Source organism: Oncorhynchus mykiss, chromosome 28, assembly GCF_057628025.1.
Source record: "Oncorhynchus mykiss isolate SJ-2025 chromosome 28, ASM5762802v1, whole genome shotgun sequence".
In the NCBI taxonomy this organism is placed as follows: Eukaryota; Metazoa; Chordata; class Actinopteri; order Salmoniformes; family Salmonidae; genus Oncorhynchus; species Oncorhynchus mykiss.
Window position 1 is genome coordinate 2,038,811 of NC_143049.1, and position 24,390 is coordinate 2,063,200.

At 42.6% G+C, this 24,390-nt stretch overlaps 2 protein-coding genes and 1 long non-coding RNA gene across 3 annotated transcripts in view; 2 read left to right on the plus strand and 1 right to left on the minus strand.

The window, feature by feature from the left end:
* LOC110509188 (ski-like protein) overlaps nt 1-11,943 on the plus strand; it is a 34,990-nt gene extending 23,047 nt beyond the window's left edge. The window contains exons 3-8 of the mRNA XM_036965927.2: nt 3,408-3,509; nt 3,975-4,060; nt 5,033-5,178; nt 5,641-5,948; nt 6,407-6,637; nt 7,032-11,943. Coding sequence (XP_036821822.2) covers nt 3,408-3,509; nt 3,975-4,060; nt 5,033-5,178; nt 5,641-5,948; nt 6,407-6,637; nt 7,032-7,307 — 1,149 coding nt within the window. The 3' untranslated portion in view covers nt 7,308-11,943. The remainder of the gene's footprint in view (nt 1-3,407; nt 3,510-3,974; nt 4,061-5,032; nt 5,179-5,640; nt 5,949-6,406; nt 6,638-7,031) is intronic.
* A 609-nt stretch (nt 11,944-12,552) lies between these two features.
* Nucleotides 12,553-18,550, minus strand: gpr160 (G protein-coupled receptor 160). The gene is given in 7 exon segments (XM_090224746.1): nt 12,553-12,609; nt 12,611-12,731; nt 12,733-12,756; nt 12,758-12,946; nt 12,948-13,384; nt 15,223-15,283; nt 18,471-18,550. Coding segments are annotated over 7 exon segments (969 nt in total).
* Nucleotides 18,551-20,738: 2,188 nt separating this feature from the next.
* Nucleotides 20,739-24,390, plus strand: part of LOC149970658 (uncharacterized) — a 30,863-nt gene continuing 27,211 nt past the window's right edge. The window contains exon 1 of the long non-coding RNA XR_016492952.1: nt 20,739-21,686. This is a non-coding gene — a long non-coding RNA (uncharacterized LOC149970658). The remainder of the gene's footprint in view (nt 21,687-24,390) is intronic.

Here is a 24,390-nt window from a genome sequence, read left to right on the forward strand (position 1 = left end):
GTGCACCTCCCTCGGTGGCACCACCCTCACCCTCGGCGGTGGAGTTGCCTTACCAGGCCGTGATGCAGCCCGACAGTATGCTCTCTGGTGCTCCTGTAGAACACTGTGTGCCCTCGGGGATGTGTCACATCAGCACATATTTCTAATGTTTCCCTGTTTCTCCCTGGTGTTTGTGTGGTTTAATATGAGACGGAGGTGATGGAGAGAAAAAGGGGGAGAGATGAATGGAGAGAGAGGGGGACAGACTGCCTCACCACTGCAGTGGCTGATTTGTTGTTGCTTATCTTTTCTCTCGCTCGCAGTGTGCACTGCCTCTGAGAAATACAGCAAAAAATTTCAGACACAGATAGCGCACCCCATACACACACTCGGAAATATTCACACTGGCTTCCACTGCTGAGGAGGGTCAGACCAATGATATACATGTAAACACACACATGGCCAAGCCTAATGCATAAACACACACATTAGAGGTCGATCGATTATGATTTTTCAACGCCGATACCGATTATTAGAGGACAAAAAAAGCCGATACCGATTTATCGGCCGATTTAAAAAAAAAAATAAAAAAAATAAAAAAATAAATAAATAAAAAATAATAATTAAAAAACAAACAAACTAAATAAATAAATAAATAAATATATATATATATATATATATATATATATATATATATATATATATATATATATATATATATATATATATATATATATATATATATATATATATATATATATATATATATATATATATATAAAATAATAATAATATGACTACTAATTATTTACTTATTTGTAATAATGACAATTACAACAATACTGAATGAACACTTATTTTAATGTAATTCATCAATAAAATCTATTTAGCCTCAAGTAAATAATGAAACGTGGTTTAAATAATGCAAAAACAAAGTGTTGGAGAAGAAAGTAAAAGTGCAATATGTGCAATGTAAGAAAGCTAACGTTTCAGTTCCTTGCTCAGAACATGAGAACATATGAAAGCTGGTGGTTCCTTTTAACATGAGTCTTCAATATTCCCAGGTAAGAAGTTTTAGGTTGTAGTTATTATAGGAATTATAGGACTATTTCCCTCTATACCATTTGTATTTCATTAACCTTTGACTATTGGATGTTCTTATAGGCACTTTAGTATTGCCTGTGTAACAGTATAGCTTCCGTACCTCTCCTCGCTCCTCCCTGGGCTCGAACCAGCAACACAACAACAATTAGCGCGCGCTAACTAGCTGGCCATTTCACTTCGGTTACACCTACTCATCTCTGGAGTTGATAGGCTTGAAGTCATAAACGGCGCAATGCTTGACGCACAACGAAGAGCTGCTGGCAAAACGCCCGAAAGTGCTGTTTGAATGAATGTTTACGTGCCTGCTTCTGCCTACCACCGCTCAGTCAGATACTTAGATACTTGTATGCTCAGTCAGATTATATGCAACGCAGGACACGCTAGGTAATATCATCAACCATGTGTAGTTAACTAGTGATTATGATTGATTGTTTTTTATAAGATAAGTTTAATGCTAGCTAGCAATTTACCTTGGCTTACTGCATTCGCGTAACAGTCAGTCTCCTTGTGGAGTGCAACAAGAGAGAGGCAGGTCGTTAATTGCGTTGGACTAGTTAACTGTAAGGTTGCAAGATTGGATCCCCCAAGCTGACAATGTGAAAATCTGTCGTTCTGCCCCTGAACGAGGCAGTTAACCTGTTGCAACGAGCAATCCCGTATCCGGGAGCGTAATTATAGCCTCAAGCTCATTACCATAACGCAACGTTAACTATTCATGAAAATCGCAAATGAAATAAATATATTGGCTCACAAGCTTAGCCTTTTGTTAACAACACTGTCATCTCAGATTTTCAAAAAATGCTTTTCAACCATAGCTACACAAGTATTTGTGTAAGAGTATTGATAGCTAGCATAGCATTAAGCCTAGCATTCAGCAGGCAACATTTTCACAAAAACAAGAAAAGCATTCAAATAAAATCATTTACCTTTGAAGAACTTCGGATGTTTTCAATGAGGAGACTGTTAGATAGCAAATGTTCAGTTTTTCCAAAAATATTATTTGTGTAGGAGAAATCGCTCTGTTTTGTTCGCCACGTTTGGCTAAGAAAAAACCCTGAAAATTCAGTCATTACAACGCAAACTTTTTTCCAAATTAACTCCATAATATCGACAGAAACATGGCAAACGTTGTTTAGAATCAATCCTCAAGGTGTTTTTCACATATCTATTCGATGATAAATCACTCGTGGCTGTTTGGTTTCTCCTCTGTTCAAAATGGAAAAATGCACGCACCTGGAGATTACGCAATAGTTTCGACGGAGGACACCGAGCGGACACCTGGTAAATGTAGTCTCTTATGGTCAATTTTCCAATGATATGCCTACAAATACGTCACAATGCTGCAAACACCATGAGGAAACGACAGAAAGTGTAGGCTCATTCCTTGCGCATTCACAGCCATATAAGGAGACATTGGAACACAGCGCATTTGAAATCTGGCTCACTTCCTGTATGAAATTTCATCTTGGTTTCGCCTGTAGCATTAGTTCTGTGGCACTCACAGACAATATCTTTGCAGTTGTGGAAACGTCAGTGTTTTCTTTCCAAAGCTGTCAATTATATGCATTGTCGAGCATCTTTTCGTGACAATATATCTTGTTTAAAACGGGAACGTTTTTCATCCAAAAATGAAATACTGCCCCCAGAGGTTCTAGGCTGTCATTGAAAATAAGAATGTGTTCTTAATTAACTGACCTGCCTAGTTAAATAAAGGTATAACAAAATAAAAATAAAATATATATATTTTAAATCGGCGCCCAAAAATACAGATTTCCGATTGTTATAACTAATCGATTGTTATAACTAACCCTAATTAATCGGCCATTCCGATTAATCGGTCGACCTCTAACACACATACACCTCTCTCTCGCTTACCTACTACTGGCTTCTCTCACGCTCTTCATCCCTCCTTCCCTTAGCTGCGTGTTAGAAATGTTATTGAGCTGTGAACCGTCCTGTTGCATTAGTACTGTGTGTGTGTCAGCCCTGTCTGTCCGCGATGAGCATTAACACATTAGCTCATGGCCTCTTGCTGAGAGTGACCTGGATAAAAACACACACGCACACAACCGGCAGCAGCTTCAGTAGAGCGAGATTGGACTGCGTGGATGGGAGTGGCAGACATTTTTGTTGCAGCCCCATACATAAAACAACTGATGCCTGTGTGTGCAGTCAATGCTGTTTCCCCCCCCAAAAATAATTGAAAAGTCCTGGAAAATAACATCTTGAAAAGAGTGGAAGTCTCTGGCTAATCTGCGCCATAACACAGAGGCCCGTCTCGCTCTCTCTCCAGTGTCTAACCCTCCTCTCTCTCTCTCTGGAAGATGGAAGATGAGGACAGGGACACCCAGGTGAGGAGATCGCGTCCTCCTGAGCCTCTGGTTTCTCCTAACAGTAAACTGGCCGACAGCGATGCAGCAACCAAGGTACACACACACACACACACAGGAAGCGGTGTACTGCTGACGATGTACCATTGAATCGACTACACCCCCCCCCCCCCCCCCCCCAACCTTCCTCGAATCCCCTACGACCCTAACCCAACCCCCCCCCCCCCCCCGTACCACGTAAACCCCACACAAACTGGGGTCAGCCCCTAAAACACACTCCTATTTGAAAAAGCACGCCATGCTCTCTCTCCTTTTCTCTTCTCACCCTCCCCTAAACACACACAGCCATTGAAAAATCCATGTGTTTTTATCACAATCTTCTCAAACATGCACGCACAATTATAGCTACAAACATTGACATTCAGATATAGGTTTTATATAATAATAAATTAATAAACATCTACAGATCTCTCCTTTTTGGTTTTTATCTTTGTGATTTTTTAATGTTTTTATCTACAGCATATTACCATGTGTATTAATGTATTATTATGTTGTTTACAGGCTAAAGCCCAGGCTACTCTGGTGTTCAACCGCCTGTTCCCCCACATTAAGGAAGAGCCTGGCCACCCTGCCATGGTCCATCCCAGGTACTTTTGTTTTCCTATTTTCATATATTTTAGCCCACAATGGAGGCTAATCTTCCAAGAGTCCTGGGGACTGGCTAGCTACAGTCTTCCTCCTGGGAAGACCTGGCCCTTGAGAATCCATTCCAAGTAACTTTCCCAACGTCCTCTCGAGGAGCGTTACTAGAGCAGCGCTGAAACCCCGCTCTGCCTCTTTACCCTGCCTCTAGTTAACCCGCCCGTGGGCCCGTGCCAGCGTGACCTTTTGTGTTCTTCTGATCAGTAATCGGTTCCAGATTAATGTGGAGACTAGCTGGATTATAGGAGGCATGGCAGCATGTGACCACAGGGAGGAAACAGACAGGCTAGACTATGGGATTACAACTGACCGCTCGACAGGACATGTCTGCCTTAGACTTCAGACTTCAGACCAAAGCTGGTTTCCCCGCATTCGGTAGTTTTTTACAGTGGTCGTTACTGACGTGCAACTTTAGAACCGAGTGTTTTCTAGAACACCAGGGAGTCTCGCTAGCCTGTGAAAACTTGCCCCATATTAAAGGTGTGCACTATGCAGAAGTCGATCTGACATTTCGCGGTTGCTAAAATTCGAATAGTTTTGGGCCTACCTACCTACTACAGTGCTGAGTCCTGGGGCCGTGGCCAGGAGCCTCATAGGACGGAGCACAATTTGGCCCAGCGACGTCTGGGTTAGGGGAGGGTTTGGTCGGGGAGCTCATCACGCTCGCGTGTTAAGAAGCGGCGTGTTAAGAAGCGGCGTGTTACGAGGCGGCGTGTTACGAGGCGGCGTGTTACGAGGCGGCGTGTTACGAAGCGGCGTGTTACGAAGCGGCGTGTTACGAATATAGTATATCCATTTTAGTGCAACTTGGATGCCAAAAATGCACAAGTGGTATACGTAGAATAACGGTGAGCATGTGTAACTCTGTACCTGTATATATTTGATAATGTCTACTCTCTCTTTCTCTCTCTCCCTAGTCACTTCCTGTATACATATGATAAGATGGTGGCTCCTAACGTGTCTCTGAGGGGTCAGCCGGAGGTCAGCCCTGAGGTACTGGGGGTGCTGCTCAAACACCACTACAGCAGGAGACTGACCCACGGCCACGGCGACACTGCTATGGGTCAGTACCCCACACACACACACACACACACACACATGGATGAATCAGCCATGCTGCTGCACCCTCCTGTCACACAGGTTGTAAATTAGTGCGTTAAAGTCCCAGGTCGTGTCCCAAATGTCACCCTATTCCCTATAGAGTACTACTTTTGACCAGAGCTCTGTGGGCCAAAAGTCTATGGGTCAAAAGTAGTGCACTATAAAGTGAATAGGGCTGCCATTGGGGGTTCAGCCCTAGAAGTGCGTGTGTATGAGGGGACCATTTGTATGGGTGAATATGTGGTGTCGGGTTGTTAGGTGAATGGTTCTTCTCCAGCTGTGTGGGAGGATGTGTGTATTTGTCCATATATCTGCGTTGCACATGCATGTGTGTGGGTTGGCTATGCTGTGTAGGTGGATGAGACTTTGTACTGCTTCCATCTCTCAACTTCCCTCTCTTCTTCTTCTCCTTCTTCCTCCTCAGATCTCCACGCCTCTCCTGTAGTTGACGAGACCAAGTCTCAGCAGCGCGTCGTTTCCGCTGCCGACCGGGAGCGCCAGCAGCCAGTTTCCATGGAGACCAGCCCCGGCAACAAGAGTTATTCTGCTATAGCGGGAGCCACGGCGACTGCGGCGGTAGAGTCATCGGTAGCGGCGCTGGGGAGTAAAGATGTTCTGTCTTCAGGCTGTGAGGACGACAAGGACAGGATCGTAGTGGAGATCGTTCAGATGTACAGCAGACAGCAGGAGAAACTGCACTCCACCCTGCACAAACAACTGCATCTAGAGATGGTGAGACACAAGACACAGTGAGACAACTAGAGGTTGTCTACTCCACCCATAGAAACAGATTTAGCCAGGGAGTCAATAGCATAAAACAATATTTCTCAATCTGTTCATCAGGGACTCCTCAGGTCTTCTTAGTTCCTGCCCAGCACTAACACTCCTGATTCAATCAACAAGAGGGCTTGGTAGACCAAAGAACCAAGATGTTAGGTTGTCTTGGAAAATATTGAGTCCCTTCAATTCATTGAATTCCACATGTTGAATTTAAAGAAATCACGCATCAGGTATAGGACAGCATTTCAAAAGCATTTAGTGTGTCCTTGTACACCTCAATGACCTAAACTGCCTATGCGGAATGTACCATCCCCTGTATCTCTCTCTTTCTGTGTCTGTCTCTCGCTCCCTCTGTCTCTGTGTAATATAGTGAGAGCTATGTAACTGACCATGCCCCCCTCCGTCTCTAGGAGTTGGAGGCGCTGCGTGGAGGCGAGGCGGCCAGGCTGCAGCAGTTGTCTGCAGAGCAGCGTGAGCTGCAGAGTGAACTGGAGGCAGTTCACACTGAGCACACTCAGAAACTGGGGCAGGTGAGGGAGGAACAGAGGGAGTTGGAGCACCGGCTGGAACAGCTGCGACAGCAGAGCTGTGTGTGTGACAACAGCATACACACACACCAGGAGGCACACTACGCCAATCAGGTAGGCACTGGAGATACACACACACACACACACCACCACATCCTGCTTGACCTCAGACAACACAACACTTAGTCATTCTGGGAAAATATACTCATATCTGTTTGTGACACTGTAGTGGTGTGTAGAGGACACTGGGTCTTTGTTTGGGTTTCCAGTACAGAGCTTTATTTTCAGATAGTGCTGCTGGGCTCAGCTCAGGGAGGAATGTAACACACACACACACCCCTCCTGTCCTGCTGTCTCCTTCAGCCTTGGTGTCTGGCTCAGACTGTCTGGCTGTGTGTTTCTGTGTGTGTGTGTGTCCAAGTGTGTGTGAGTGTCTGTGTGCTGTTCAGACAGTTCAGACTAACCTGACCTCATCTTTCTTACGTCCTCCCTTCCTCCTCCTCTTTAGCTGGCAGAGCTGCGTGGGAGGTTGGATGGTGCGGAGGCTGACAGGGAGGAGCTCCAGGAGGAGTTGAAGAGGGAGCGGGACGCCCGGGAGAAGCTGGAGAGAATCATCTCTCAGCTCAAACACCAGATGGACCAGACGGCCTCTTCCTCGTCTTCCTCGGCCACCACAATTGCTACAGGGAGCCCCTCTTCAAACCCCACCCCCTCCACACAAGCACCCCACACAGAGGGACACATCGCAGGCCTCGAGCAGCAGAACGGCCACGCTCAGAAGTAGCCCCTCACGAAACTCCCCTTTTCCATTTGTCTCTCAACCCCCACCCCCCAAGCGCCCTGCTTTGTTCCTCCAACTCACTCCCTCATCCCTCACCTCCTGCTGGCAGAGACGGCAGCCCTAGACAGACAGACAGACAGACAGACAGAGTACTCTGTCCCCCAAGGCTGCTTCTCTGCTCTGTCTCACCCGCTTCCTTCCTGGTCCCTCCCTCGTCTTTACTTCTTTGGAAAAGGAACTCCCGTTGGTTTTTATTTAACATCACATGAAATGAGTTTTATGTTTGTTTTTTATTCCTCCTCACACCCCCTATCCTTAAACAGTATTTACATTTTGGGAAGTATATGTTTGTTTTAATTTATAGTTTTACTGAACAAACTAATGACTGCTTGGCAGACCGATAGGAGTTGGATGTTTTTAGGACCCTTTCCTCCATCCCTCCCTCCTTCCTTGGACTTGATGTTTTGTCGCCCCCATAGAGACCGGGAAGTCAGTCAGACAGAAAGACAGTTCTCTCCTGCACCACTCGACTCTGTTCTGAACTCTGGTTACACTAGCGCTCAGTCGCTCTTTCTACTACTACCTTGCACGCCAACTGGAGCCAAGATGGTGCCCGTGTGGGTGCTCTCAATCTTTGTACATACACCCAGCCCAGCCATTCTGGACCAGCTACCAGCCACACACAGCAGTAAACTGCATTGACAGACATTTTCATTTCACCTTTGTCTGTTTTTGTACTCTTATTCTTGGTAAGAAGAGAAGTTGAAAGACAAAAGTTCTACATGTATAAAACGAAGGTATATGAAAACTTTATTGTACAGAGCATTTGCAGTCGTCATTGTTAAGCCTACTGAAAATGCTGAAGTGATATTAAGATGTAAAGACATATGAGTGATGTGACTCTGAGGACTGCTTAGGTTGTTGTGGTCTGGAACAACAACAAACCCCTGAACTAGTCTGGCTCGGTCTGTTTTGATAGGACATGTCACTCACACACATACACACACACACCAAATTTCCTTGTAGAAATCTGCAGTTTGTCCTGTTTTAGTTTTGATTTCCCTGTTGGCAGCAGTTGGTGTGTTTGCCATCCTCATCTCTCCTTCTCGTGAGAGCAGCAGAACCTAGCTGTCTGCTTGGTGAAATGTGGGTCACAGGTGAATGGAATTAGTGCAGATTGACAGAGTGTGGTGTGGGCTGGCTGCTGCCTTGGATCCAGGCCCCTGCTTCCTCCGCGTTATTCCAACTCACTGAACAAACAGATCCTGAGAGGGAGGAGGGAAAGACCAGGATTCAGGGAGGGAGGTACAGTCAAGCGGAGAGAAATGGAGGCGGGGGAAGAGAGGAGTGAGAGAGAGAAAGGGGATTGAGGTAGTGCAGGGGGCTGATGCCCTCTCTCTTGAGCTGGGTGGGCCGGGTGCGGGTGATGAGGAGGAGAGAGGAGCCTCTTGTCCTGTCAGAATTGGGGCAGTTTCTATAGTCTGGGGCCTCTCTCTCTCCTGCCCCGGGGAGCTGGTACAGGAGCCCCTCTCTCTGCCCCACACACATCGCCATCTCTCCCTCCCACAAACGTACACACAGAACTGGGGTTTTGTCTAGTTGCCAGACAGTCTTTCTTTTATAGCCTCCAGGCAGAGCCAGGCAGCGTGTAAATAGTTGTTTAAAAGAGGTTTTGGCCTTGGCTTTAACTACAAGCTGCTTTTTTATGCATCTGCTGTACATGCAAGTTGATAGACATTCCACTGTGCTCAACTATTCAATGCAGATCTCTAAAGAGAATTCCCTACAACATACTCAATGCTCTGCCAGAGTACTAAAGTATAGTAGGTCTTATTTTGTAATCGAGTTTCAACTAAGCTACAAAATGTTATTTTCATGAGGAGAAAAACGACAGCGATGAAACTAACACCCTTGGTGTGTGACGTGAAGTTCACTCGCATGTAGAAAAATCCAATCCATACTGCAAATGTATGTTCTCTACCGACCATTGTTCCATATAAACCTTTCTTGGAAATTGTAAACAAAAGAAATAAATAAAAATATATTTAATGTATTAATTAAAGATTTATATTCACTTTGTACATACATTAGTCATTTAATATATTTACTGTGTTGTTATGGGATGATCTTTTAAAGGTTATTATAATATTAACTAGGCCAGGCCCGAAGCTCTAAACAGCCCTGATGTTTTTGTTAACTCTGAATTCTTCAAAGATTCACTTAACTTGTTGTTTACCCTGTTAAAGGGACAATACGCAGCGGAGTGACTTCCTGTTCACACATTTATCAACAACCTAATTCAAGATTGACACTTGGCTCTTAAAAATAAAAAAAGGGCCATGCCTACATTGGGACTAACCAATAGTGGCAGATTTGAATTTGTTGTCGCTCTGCTGTGTACGATGATATCATATTGCACCTTTTTAAAGGATGTAATCTTGCTGTTGGGAGTTGAAATGCATGGTGTTCAGATGTGACCACCTGACACAGGACAGAGGTCAGAGTTGAATAGGAAAGAAAGAGCGTTGTTACAGCACTTCCCCAGAACTGATTGCTTTCATTTAGTTTATTTTGTGGATGATTTCACCTTGATAGACTGTAATAATGATGTAGAATCTTTCTCCCTTAATACCTTCCCTTTTTGTACGCTAAACCCTCAACCCAGACAATTTGAAAATGCACCGAACATTTGTTTAGAGAGAAAAAAAGAAACTGAAAACAAACAAAACTATAGTTTGCATATAACAAGTTGTTTTGTTAGGTCAATGATTTCTTACTTCTCACTGAGCCACTCAATTGATACGTTTTTGTAAAAAATAAATAAAAAGAGCCTGTCCTAAATGACACCCTATTCCTGATTTGTAGTGCACTATATAGGGAATATGTTGCCATTTGGGATGCCACCAGTGTCTCCAACGTACAAGTTGTTGACCTGTCTCACTACTAGCAAGGAGACGCAATGGCTGAGGGCATCTGAGCTAGTTTGACCGTTGAAATATACTTCTGGCTTTAGAAGATGGCTAAATAGAACTAAAGTCCAACTACCTAATCATACCATACAAATGTAGCCTCATGAGATTCTGCAAAGATGAGAGAGAAGTGTGTGTGTGTGTGTCGAGTTTGTGTCTGACTGACTCTATGCCATCGATTTGAAAGTGACCGAAGCACAGTAGCTATGAAAAAGCGAGAGACTTATTCTCAAGTAGCACTGTGGTTGTCCTCATTTTTGTCCAACACACAGAGACAATTGTCCTCTTCGGGGTATAGAGTCTTTAACTGCATTGTGTTTACATCACAAGATAAATCAGTATTCAGTTATCACCATAGGTAATTATCTCTACAGTCTACTGCATTTAGTTTTTTAACAATCGTTCTGGGGTATCTAATGTATTTCTGTATTTAATTTTCTGTCGGTGTAAATTGAATTTATATACAAGAGGGCGCTCTATATTGACTTTAGTTAAATGTCATAATAATGATATGATAGACACAATGGATTAAAAGAAGTCAAAAATATTATGTAACACAGCGGGCTGGGCCCTCTTGCATTCGCATTGTTATGAGAACTAATGTTGTGTCCCAAAAGGCACCCTGTTCCCTACCCTGTAAGCAACTTTTTGTTCCCTATGGGCCCTGGTCAAAAGTAGTGCACTATATAGGGAATGGGGTGCCATTTAGGACAGAACCTAAGATGGATGTGCTTTGTACAGAGTTTAAAATAAAATAAAAAATGTTTTTAGAGGGGTGCATTTTACCCAACTCACTACTAACTAGACCATTACCATTAGGCTTGGTCCTGGCCTTGCTTCAGAAGCACAGCTAAACAGTAACTATCATTTCCATTTGATATATATTTTACATGCATCCCCAATGGATTGTTCTCAGACATAAAAGGATAGTTCAGCGATTTTTACATTTTGAGAGATATACAATGGCTCAACTTTCCCTTTTAATGAAGAAGGCGATGAAGTGTAGAAGTGGCGCTCTTTTGCAATGTCAACAAGTTATTTTGGATGGGTGATATAATGCCAGATCAATTGTTTCCAATTATGCTTTGTAGTTGAATATTTATTTACAAACACCCTTATCTACAAGCGTGGGACCTGGACATTACACCTTGTCCTAGCTAGGTCCCATCTTGTTAATGATTTCACAAAATGGTTCTTAATATTATGTGTGCCTGGGATAAACATGCCATGTTTTCAGTTTAAAGTTATTAGGCTACACCTGACAAATCATAGTTTAAAGAAGAAATGTTATCTTTTTATGGCTTTTTTTATTCTTCAGAAACCTGTATGGCAGTGAGTGTATGTATGACCATTGCATACCATGTTGCCAACAATGATACAGTGTGATTGAGACGTTTATTTTGTTGTTGCATGAAACGAGACACTGTTCTCCTACCTCATGTTGTGATATAAAATGTTTTTTTTAAGCAGAGGACACTGCGTCTTTAATCGTGGATCATAATTGATATTTACTAGTAAATGACGACGACCTGTACTTGCTTTTAGCGAATACCTCAGTTGTATATCTCGTGTTGTGTTTTTCCTCCCGCCCTTATTTCACATCTTGTAAATATACACTGTATAAACAATGAACTTGGATCACGTTCAAGTAAAGTTCTGTAGTGTCACAATTGGTGTCGGGAATCTTCTTTTCTTCGGGAGTCGAGACTGATGTCATGTGTTGTCGTAGACCATCACTGATAGCTTAAAGTAGAATAGTTCATCTTCATAGGCAATTAGCTGTACATCAGCCAGTCAAAGTTTAGACTATAACTAGAGTACAAAAAACAGAACTGTACATCATAAAATTAACTCATTACATTGTCTGCATCATTATCCAAAATACAACAATGGCCTACACATCAAGTAGACATAACTGTAAATATGCAGATATTTTTGTGTTCATGTTAAAAAAAAGTTAACATGAGAATGACAACTGACCAGTCGGTCTTATTATTATTCTCGGTACCCAGAACCAAACCTTGCGTTGTGTAATATTTAATATTTCATGAGAGACGACATAATCTTACAAGTCGAGACTGAGTGTGATTTATAAATACCCTGTTAAGATTTGTACAGCTCTCTCGCCTGATAATGACAAAAAAAAAACAATGGACCTACAATATATGGACTCCATTGTTTATGTCTTGTCACTGGACTTACAGAGTGGCCCTTAAGGCATCAGTTACAGCTCAGTGTGGTGTTAAGCATTAGGGGACAAGTGTAGCTCCTCCAGAGCATCATGTGTGCTTAGGTGCAGTAGGCCTGTCAGTAGTCACTGAGCCCTGAGCTAGCTGAAATGCTAGCCAGGCAGTGAACACACAACACAACCCCAAGAAGGAAGTTGTTGAGCAAACAGAGCCAGGGATCATTCAGCCCCAGGTATCTAGGGATCCCAACTTGGAAGACCAGACACAGGCAGGAACACCAGGAACAGAGCCCACTCTGAGGATAATCCACAACACCTGGCGAAACACCTCTACTCTGCACTGCCTGCCAGTGTGACTCCAAAATGGAGGATGAATCCATGTGAGCATCCTTCCACCCCTGTGGATCCCCATAGGAGACCCTGCGTGGCTATGAACGTACAGCACTGCACAGGCCACAGTCAGTAGCAGCACTTCGGCCAACTGAGGTATGAGCGCTAGTGAACACCCAGCACTGATGCAACTGGTGAAAAGACTGGTTCCGCAACACTAGAATGACCCCAGACACCAGGAACACATAGAGCAGGGCCACAATCCACAGCAGAGAGATGACTGCTAAGAACACGATCTTTAGATCCCAGCATGGAGTCCTCATGGTGTAGGGTGAAGTTGCCCCTAGATGGAGATGCTGGGTGAGTTTAGCATTTTGCCCACTAATGGTTACCGTCAGGATTGGGGGAGCCCGGGAAGCTGATCCTAGATCTCTAACTTCACCCCAGAGCGAAGTGGTCTCAGTCCAGTAGTGGTCTAGCCCAGTCAGAACCACCACAGGCCAGAGGAGGCGGTCGTAAGACCAACGGGCGATCTGGACTAGCAGACAGATGTGGTGCCTGGTGAGGTGCTAGCCCAAGAGGGAGGTGTCTCCCTGAGAGAGGGAGAGAGAGAATGTTGTTTATTTTACTCAGCAAGACATTGTACAAGTGGCAGCAACAAGCTCAATTGCGAGTACAACTTTTAATAAGACAATACTAAATGAAAAAATAAGCAAACGATGAAAGTAAATAAGTTCAGTAATTTTGACTCCGGCTGAGCAGCCTTCTATCAAAATCAATCAATCAGCTGTACCGGGAGAACAAGCTCAGCAGGGTGTCCACCACGGTCAGAGAGAAGAGAACAGACCCAGGAAGTGGCCGATTTAATTAGGGCCGATTTCGAGTTTTCATAACAATCGTAAATCTGTATTTTTGGGCGCCGATTTGCAATTTTTCAAAAACAAATTATATACCTTTATTTAACTAGGCAAGTCAGTTAAGAACACATTCTTATTTTCAATGACGGCCTAGGAACGGTGGGTTATCTGCCTTGTTCAGGGGCAGAACGACAGATTTTCACCTTGTCAGCTCGGGAGATCCAATCTTGCAACCCTACAGTTAACTTGTCCAACGCAATAACGACCTGCCTCTCTCGTTGCACTCCACAAGGAGACTGCCTGTTACGCGAATGCAGTAAACAAAGGTGAGTTGCTAGCTAGCATTAAACTTATCTCATAAAAAACAATCAATCATAATCACTAGTTAACTACACATGGTTGATGATATTGCTAGATATTATCTAGCGTGTCCTGCGTTGCATATAATCTGACTGAGCATACAAGTATCTAAGTATCTGACTGAGCGGTGGTAGGCAGAAGCAGGCGTGTAAACATTCATTCAAACAGCACTTTCGGGCATTTTGCCAGCAGCTCTTCGTTGTGCGTCAAGCATTGCGCTGTTTATGACTTCAAGCCAATCAACTCCCGTGATGAGGCTGGTGTAACCGAAGTGAAATGGCTAGCTAATTAACACGCGCTAATAGCGTTCCAAACGTCACTAGCTCTGAGCCTTCTAGTAGTTGTTCCCCTTGCTCTGCATGGGTAACGCTGCTTCGATGGTGGCTGTTGTCGTTGTGTTGCTGGTTCGAGCCCAGGGAGGAGCGAGGAGAGGGACGGAAGCTATACTGTTACACTGGCAATAAGAACATCCAATAGTCAAAGGTTAATGAAATATAAATGGTATAGAGGGAAATAGTCCTATAATTCCTATAATAACAACAACCTACAACTTCTTACCTGGGAATATTGAAGACTCATGTTAAAAGGAACCACCAGCTTTCATATGTTCTCATGTTCTGAGCAAGGAACTGAAACTTAGCTTTCTTACATGGCACATATTGCACTTTTACTTTCTTCTCCAACACTTTGTTTTTGCATTATTTAAACCAAATTGAACATGTTTCATTATTTACTTGAGGCTAAATTTATTTTATTGATGTATTATATTAAAATAAAATAAGTGTTCATTCAGTATTGTTGTAAAAAAAAAAAAAAAAGGCTGATTAATCGGTATCGGCTTTTTTGGTCTTCCAATAATCGGTATCGGCGTTGAAAAATCATAATCGATCAACCTCTAGTTTAGGTATGCTCGGTGGAAGAGGAGCAGGGACAAGCCTTGCATAACCCCCCCACCCTTCAGACGGAACAGGATTGAGGGGATGGACACGTCCATGATGTGACCTGAGTTCCAGATGAGTCCTGCTGCCCTTAGGGGTCCTGGAGAGGGTTATACTGCTGCCTTAGGGGTCCTGGAGAGGGTTATACTGCTGCCTTAGCGGTCCTGGAGAGGGTTATACTACTGCCTTAGGGGCCCTGGAGAGGGTTATACTACTGCCTTAGGGGCCCTGGAGAGGGTTATACTGCTGCCTTAGGGGTCCTGGAGCTGCGGTGACCTTGTGGCTTGAGAGGCAGGCCAGTAGGCTACTCAGAGCCTTGCCCGCTTGAATCCCAAGGCTGACAGCAAAGAAGGACACATTTTAGTTTTTATGTTATGTTATCGAGGAGCTAACATGAGAATGCCCCAGAGGCAGTTGAGAGGTCTAGAGTCTACAGTGCAACCCCAGTGGCTAGCAAGAGCTGGGGGTCAATACCTTAGAGAAACACACCGGTATTAAAGATACATTGTGTGTTACTGTTATTCCATTAAGAACTCAAATATTTACAGTACTGTATGTATTACCACGAGCCAGTCTTCCCCAACTAAGGCGCCACCAACCTCCTGGGCTCCACATGTCCCGAAAATAAGGTTTAAGATGGAATCGAGATGTCGATGAAACATCAACATAAAATGGCTATAAAAATGGTTTGTTTTGTTGAATTGAAACTGAAAAGCCGAGGCACTAATTCTTGAATCTAAATTAAAAAGCCTTGGCTATCGTCTTTTAGAAAATACTACTCCAGCAGGATGTGGTCAAAAAGACCATACCTTGATGATATGTAAGACACATACATTCCTTTTCTGTTCATACACCCTTGGATTCAATGAGAACCCATTTGATACAGTATATAATACAGAATATATACATTTTTATAAACACATCTTCTGTATTTCATTGACACATGTGCCACTTAGCAGACACTTTTATGAGTTTTATCCAAAGCAACTTACAGTCATTCACGCATACATTTCACACATGGCTGGCTCCAGTGGGAATTGAACCCTAGGCATTGCATGTGCCTTTGCATGTGCCATGCCCTACCAACTGAGCCACACAAGATCAATGCATAGATACCTATTCTCTACCACTTTAAAAGTTGTAGATGCAGCACAGAATAATAAACAGTGTTTTCTTTGACACTATTCTCCACACATCATTCATATCTACCAGATAAACAGAACACATGAAATTAAGCACATGAAGTGAACTTGGTAAATAACACACAAAAAAGGCATCAATCACAACTTGTCATGGAGTGGTAGGAGGAACAAAAAGCACACACCTTTCAATGGTATTCAAGCTGCTCTGCTCTGCTCTCTGCTGCTCTCCACTTCTTTTCAAATGTGATTCCCATAGATTACTACTTGTCTCATCTGATGGTCAAATTTCTGCCATGTAAAATAAAATCGGTAAAAATATATATACATACACTACTGGTCAAAAGTTTTAGAACACCTACTCATTCAAGGGTTTTTCTTTATTTGTACTATTTTCTACATTGTAGAATAATAGTGAAGACATCAAAACTGTTAAATAAAACACATGGAATCATGTTGTAACCAAAAATGTGTTAAACAAATCAAAATATATTTTATATTTGAGATTCTTCGAATAGCCACCCTTTGCCTTGACAACTTTGCACACTCTTGGCATTCTCTCAACCAACTTCACCTAGAAATCTTTTCCAACAGTCTTGAAGGAGTTCCCATATATGCTGAGCACTTGTTGGCTGCTTTTCCTTCACTCTGCGGTCCAACTCATCCCAAACCATCTCAATTTGGTTGAGGTCAGGGGATTGTGGAGGCCAGGTCATCTGATGCAGCACTCCATCACTCTCCTTCTTGGTAAAATAGCCCTTACACAGCCTGGAGGTGTGTTTTAGGTCATTGTCCTGTTGAAAACAAATGATAGTCCCACTAAGCCCAAACCAGATGGGATGTGTGCCTTGAATTCTAAATAAATCACAGACAGTGTCACCAGCAAAGCACCCCCACACCATAGCACCTCCTGCTCTGTGCTTTACGGTGGGAAATACACATGCGGAAATCATCCGTTCACCCACACCGCGTCTCACAAAGACAGCGGTTGGAACCAAAAATCTCCAATTTGGACTCCAGACCAAAGGACAAATTTCCACTGGTCTAATGTTCATTTCTCATGTTTCTTGGCCCAAGCAAGTCTCTTCATCTTATTGGTGTCCTTTAGTAGTGGTTTCTTTGCAGCAATTTGATCATGAAGGCCTGATTCACACAGTCTCTTCTGCACAGTTGATGTTGAGATGTGTCTGTTACTTGAACTCTGTGAAGGATTTATTTGGGATGCAATTTCTGAGGCTGGTAACTCTAAGGAACTTATCCTCTGCAGCAGAGGTAACTCTGGGTCTTCCTTTCCTGTGATGGACCTCATGAGAGCCAGTTTCATCATAGTGCTTGATGGTTTTTGCGACTGCACTTGAAGAAACCTTCAAAGTTCTTGAAATGTTACATATTGACTGAGCTTCATATCTTAAAGTAATGATGGACTGTCGTTTCTCTTTGCTTATTTGAGCTGTTATTGCCATAATATGGACCTGGTATTTTACCAAATAGGGCTTTCTTCTGTATACCCCCCCCCCCCCACCTTGTCACAACACAACTGATTGGCTCAAACGCATTAAGAAGGAAAAAAATTCCACAAATTAACTTTTAAGAAGACTGTTAATTGAAATGCATTCCAGGTGACTACCTCACGAAGCTGGTTGTGAGAATTCCAAGAGTGTGCAAAGCTGTCATCAAGTCAAAGGGTGGCTATTTGAAGAATCTCAAATATAAAATATATTTTGATTTGTTTTAAAAAATGTTGGTTATTACATGATTCCATATGTGTTATTTCAAAGTTTTGATGTCTTCACTATTATTATACAATGTAGAAAATAGTAAAAATAAAGATAACCCTTGAATGAGTAGGTGTTCTAGAACTTTTGACTGGTAGTGTATATTTCTATTAACCAGTAAAGAAATATATTCTCTAGTTGTATTGCATGTTTTATGATGGCAGTTTGCTTGAATAGCTTCATCACAAGCTGTTTTTCAGTGTGTTGAATACAGAACATATCAATTAGCATACTATGATATGTGATGTTGATGATGTTCATCAAACATTCATATTTAAATTACCACAATGAATGAATGAATGTAATGGCTCTGGGCTACACCCGTAGCCCAGAGCCATAATATTTAGAGAGTTGGGACAGCTTTGAGGTTTTTGTGTTATGGTGCATTTACATTAAATATGGCGGCTATGTTAGCAGTCCATTATTAACACAACATTGGGAATATTAAGCAACGGAATGTCTTTTATTCGATCAATATTCTAAATTCTCAAAGTTGTCCGAACTCTAAATATATGCCACTGTTGTAGCCTTATTGGGTGAACAAACATTTCAACTTAAGTAGAAGTAATATTCTCAATGTACCTTTGGCTGATGTGTAATGCAGACCTACCGTGTAGCTGTGAGTCTCTTGTGGTTCCCATATGAGCGTTGGGAATAAAAGGCAGTGTAGTTGATGTTGATATCAATCATCTTACAGTGTTAAGTGACCTGTCTGTCCATAGGTTGGACAATGATATGCATATAAGTACCAGAAAGGAAATATAAGTACATAGGGTGTTTTTTATTCACACAGCAGGTGTGTCAAAATAGCGGGAAGATCTATAGACAGTAGACACATATTGCTGTCACAGGTGTGTATCACAGGTCCTATTGTCGAAGGATAGAAAAACATTAATCATCAATTGTATGTTGTCCGAGGGGTTGGAAGCCAGGGATTAGTTGCAGTGAAGTGAGTGAGTGCCTCTGGAGCGGATTTCTTGATTAAGTGCATCGTGGGTACTGATGCCAGAAACCCTCTTTGTTGGCAGCTCACTTCCCACCACATTTAAATGGCTGACTCAGGATTCAAATGTTAATGTGTTTTCAATCTAAACTTAAAAATAGGGAAATACATAAGCTGCTCAATTGGCAATAGTCTGTTGAAAGTACTAAATGGTAGGTTACACAGAATGCTTATGTTAGAGCAGTGGTTACCGACTGAAGTTTGCTCTGGCCGGGGTACCCATGAAGTACCCCCTCTCCTCATGTGCATGTTACCAGTTATCCTATGGTCTCATAAGTCTTCCCCTGTGAATAGCCCAAGTACCCCCGGGGGTCCTAGTAGCCTACTACTGGTTGTGAACCACTGTTAGAGAGAGGAAGAATCCATAGACTCTAACCACTTCTGGGAAAATTGGAAAACACTAAACAAACAACAAACAGAATAATTATCTATCCAGAATGGAAATGTATGGGTGAACCACTTCTCCAATCTGTTTGGCTCTATAACAAAGAACAAAAAGCAAACACATATACATGATCAAATACAAATCTTAGAATCAACTATTAAAGACTACCAGAACCCACTGGATTCTTCAATTACCTTGAATGAGCTACAGGACAAAATAAAAACCCTCCAACCCAAAAGGCCTGTGGTATTGATGGTATCCTCAATGAAATGATCAAATTAACAGACAACAAATTCCAATTGGATATACTTAAACTCTTTAACATCATCCTTAGGTCTGGCATCTTCCTCAATATTTGGAACCAAGGACTGATCACCCCAATCCACAAAAGTGGAGACAAATTTGACCCCAATAACTACCGTGGGATATACGTCCACAGCAACCTTGGGAAAATCCTCTGCATTATCATTAACAGCAGACTTGTACATTTCCTCTCTGAAAACAATGTACTGAGCAAATGTCAATATGTCTTTTTACCAAATTATCGTACGACAGAGCCCATATTCACCCTGCACACCCTAATTGACAAACAAACAAATTTAAAAAAAGGCAAAGTCTTCTCATGTGTTGTTGATTTCAAAAAAGCCGTCGACTCAATTTGGCATGAGGGTCTGCCATACAAATTGATGGAAAGTGGTGTTGGGGGAAGAACATAGGACATTATAAAAATCCATGTACACAAACAACAAGTGTGCGGTTAAAATAGGCAAAAAACACACACATTTCTTCCCACAGGGCCGTGGGATGAGACAGGGATGCAGCTTAAGCCCCACCGTCTTCAACATATATATCAACGAATTGGCAAGGGCACTAGAACAGTCTGCAGCACCCGGCCTCACCCTACTAGAATCTGAGGTCAAATATCCACTGTTTGCTGATGATCTGGTGCTTCTGTCACCAACCAAGGAGGGCCTACAGCAGCACCTAGATCTTCTGCACAGATTCTGCCAGACCTGGGCCACACAGTAAATCTCAGTAAGACCAAAATAATGGTGTCCAAAAAAGGTCCAGTCGCCAGGACCACAAATACAAATTCCATCTAGACACCGTTGCCCTAGAGCACTCAAAAAACTATTATCAAAATCCAGAAAATAGCCGTTAAATTCTACAACCACCTAAAAGGAAGCGATTCCCAAACCTTCCATAACAAAGCCTTCACCTACAGAGAGATGAACCTGGAGAAGAGTCCCCTAAGCAAGCTGGTCCTGGGGCTCTGTTCACACACCCCACAGAGCCCCAGGACAGCAACAGAATTAGACCCAAACAAATCATGAGAAAACAAAAAGATAATTACTTGACACATTGGAAAGAATTTACAAAAAAAAACAGAGCAACAGAGTTCCAGTAAACATGTGTATAAGGTTACATAATACATAAAGTTATAATGAATGCCAGCCCCCCTGACCTGTTTGTGTTTGTTTCCTGTCCAGGTTAAGATGACATCTCTAACTGTATTGACCCGTATTGACCTGTATTGATCTGTTTGGGAGGAGATGGGACTCTACTCTACGCCTTCTTTCTCTTCAAGCTACCCACTAACACAGATACAGTATATCAGGGTAGCCAACACACCTCCAAGGGAGCTACTGTCTATGCAGGTCCAACACACCGGCTTAATCTGTCCAGGGTCTTGTACTTGAGTGGCTCAGGGCAGGCTGGGTGTGTGTGTGTATGGTGATGTAAATATCTGAGGCAGTGTGTTTGGGTTAGTCATTGTTGTACTTGGAACATAACGTGGTGTTGAGCTGAGTTGTCCTTGGCCAGACTTGGATGCGTCCAAAATGGAAGCACCCTATTCCCTACATAGTTCACTACTTTTGACCAGAGCCCATAGGGTGCCATTTGGGACACAGTCTTGGAATGAGACATGCTGTTAGGTAATGTTCTTGAAATGAGGCCAGATTTTTTTCTTCTTCATATTTCCAGTATGTTATACAATGTTCTCTCTCTCTCTCTCTCTCTCTCTCTCTCTCTCTCTGCAATGTTTCTCCACTTATGGCGTTCCATTTAGGTTCTCTGACTGCGTTCAAGTTTGAATCATACAAAACAGAGGTGGCTAAAGTATTTAATGGTTGAGGATTCTTTTCAAAGAAAATGTTATAGTGCTGTGCATCAGTGATCTGTCTGTCGGTCTGTCTGTCTGTACCAGGTAATGCAGCCATCACGCTGCATAGTCGTCTGAAGGTAAAGATGGTGAAGTACATGCTCCATAGGACAAGCCAGCCAGGCCAGCATCAATACCAGGGCCTATGGACGCCAGGGACCTGGGGGCCAGGAGTATGGGGGCCTGGGCCAACCTGGGGTCCACATCGGGGGCCAGCCGGACACAGAGCACAACGCCACAGTTACACCAACAACAAGTTACTCTGCAAATGCAGGTGAGGATAATACCACAAAGGACTTAATCCCTAACCCCTAGCTCCTAACCTTTACTCACTAGGCACTAACCCCTAGCTCCTACTCCTAGCCTCTTCCCTGTAGCCTCTGACCCCTAACCCCTAGTCCTTACACCTAGCCCCTAGTTCCTAAACCCTATCCCCTAATCCTAGTCCCTTCTCCTAGCCCCTTACCTCTAGGCACAATTGTGGATCTGAGAGGATTGGATAGCTGTATAAGCAATAGGACTGGGCTAGACTGGGCAGATAAAGCCTGTAGTTCTTCCTGATATTTACACGGGGTTGTGTACGAGTTAGTAAACCTACTCCTCTGACCTGGCTAAATCAGAGGGAGAATGGAGCAGAGCCGTTATGGTGAATGTGGTGAACATTTACATTTCATTGCCATTTTCTCAAACTCCTTTTGAGTTTTTGTTCCTTTCCCGTAACAGGTAAAATAAGAACTACACTTCTACATAAGACAGCTCAGCAGTACAAGTTATCCAACATATCAGATCAAGATTAAACAGAGTACTAAATTAATATAGACAATCTCCTCCAGACCTATAAAATATATCCTGGTATTAAATAGATTCAGGTTAGTGTCCAGAGCCAAACAGACTCATAGGCTTTCAGACAACAGCTGTGAAACATTCAGGTGAACTTTATCAGTGGAGAAATCTCAGAAAGCTTCTTTAGTCTAACTGGATTCATCCTTCAGACATGGTATAAATAATATTCCCTTAATAGTGCACTACTTTTGATTATGGCCCATAGGGCTCTGGTGAAAAGGAGTTCACTATAGTGGACAGAGTGCCATTTGGGATGCATCCTGAAAGCCTTGTGACGTTCTTCCCAGGCATTCCCTCTTCCCCTTCTCTCCCTCCTCTCCTTCTCCAACCGTTCTGTCTGGGAGCGTCACCAGTCTCCATGGCAGCAGTCAAAATAAAGTGGATGTAAGCGGCCCTGTTGAGACAGTTGCTGTGGTTACGACAGCGTCACACAGACTGATTCAGACTGGGGACCCTAATGTGCTCTGACGCTTGTAGTCGGACACACACACACTAGTCTGTTGAACAACATGCCTCAGTCTGTCATACAGAGGAGAGACATTATACTGTGTTTTTCCCCCTGCAAAACCATTTCCTTTCCTGCTACTCGTGAGTGATTTTTCTCACACTGATGTAATGCTGATTTACTAGTTATTTAGAGGGAGCTGAAGTTGAGCTTTTGCTTTAACGTTATTCTCCAGATGCATTTTATCCTCTTCAGAAAGGTGGGGATATCTAGTAAGTCCTAGATCAACCATCATGAGCTTTATGATCTTTTCAAGGGGCAATCTGCAGTTCAAACAATAGCAAAGCATAGGCCACACCACTGTTTTGGTAAAGTAATGAGGGTTGGGGCTGGAGGAATGTAACCACTTTCAAATTCATGGACAGGGCTATGGATGTAAAGACTGACCATCCATGACATCAACATAGTTTTAACCATGTTTTGAGACTATACAGAATAGAATAAGTAAGCCAAATAGAATAAGTAGCCAGCCAGACTCCCCCTAGGTTAATCATTTTTGCTGAATAAGCTCTATTTTGGTGGCCCTTGATTCCATCCAAAATACTCAGTGAAATTATTGAATACTTTATTGAGTTTACCTCCCAGATTGGAAAAAGGTTACATTTAAAATCAAACAAATTGTGTGAAGGCCACTTTTTCCAATTACAAAATGGGTCTCTAAAACAGAACAGATGCTCAATTAAGTTCTGGGTCCACACTTGTTAAGAGAACAGAGAGAACAACATCAGTTAAATTACTGAATTTCAACAAGTGTTTGCAACTCTCTTTTGTGAATAAAAAAAATACTTGTTTAGCAACTGACCCACAGATTTCTTCTTAAAGGTCTAATTCAGCCATTTTTATATCAGTATCAAATCATTTCTCAGTAAAAATTAAGTACCTTACTGTAATAGATATAGAAAAATGGGCAAAAACCAGAAAACTAGCTGTTATTGGCAGAGATGTCTGGAACTGTCTTTGTTATTGGTCTGTTAACCAATTTGCCGCATGGGGATGTCACCATGGAAAGACAAAACTCCCGCCCATGCAAGCTTTCTGATTAAAAGGTCATGTGTAGATTATATTTTCTACCAGCAACTATAAGAAAATAACTGATCAACATTTTTCACAATTTTACAGTGTTAGTTTCATCAGCTGTTGTACAATATGATATAAAACACAGACAAACTTAATTTTGACTGCACTGGGCCTTTAAATAATCCATTTAGAATCTGCTGACTTCCACAGGCTTTGTGCTTCCTTTTAATAGACATTTGATCAGTTATTTGCAATACAGGGATAATTGAAGAATGCAGCAGGTGTTAAACGTGGGCCATGCTACACAGAGAGCAGCAGTTGACTACACCATTGTCAACACTTTAAATTAAATTAGTAGACAGAGAGCAATATCTTGGAAAATACCATAAGCATCATTAGCTTTTATAACAATTCAATCTATTTTCTTTTATCATATTTTGGACCACAGTGAGGCTCTCTCTCCACTAGCCTACCTGTTTTTCCTGCAGTGAGGAAGATTCACCATCTTCATACATTTTTTTGCTAGTAATTTATCTGCTGATAATCGCCAAAAAGCCAAATGAACAGCTCTCTTACCGATTCGGTAGGCTACTGACGAGTCACTCACTTCTGT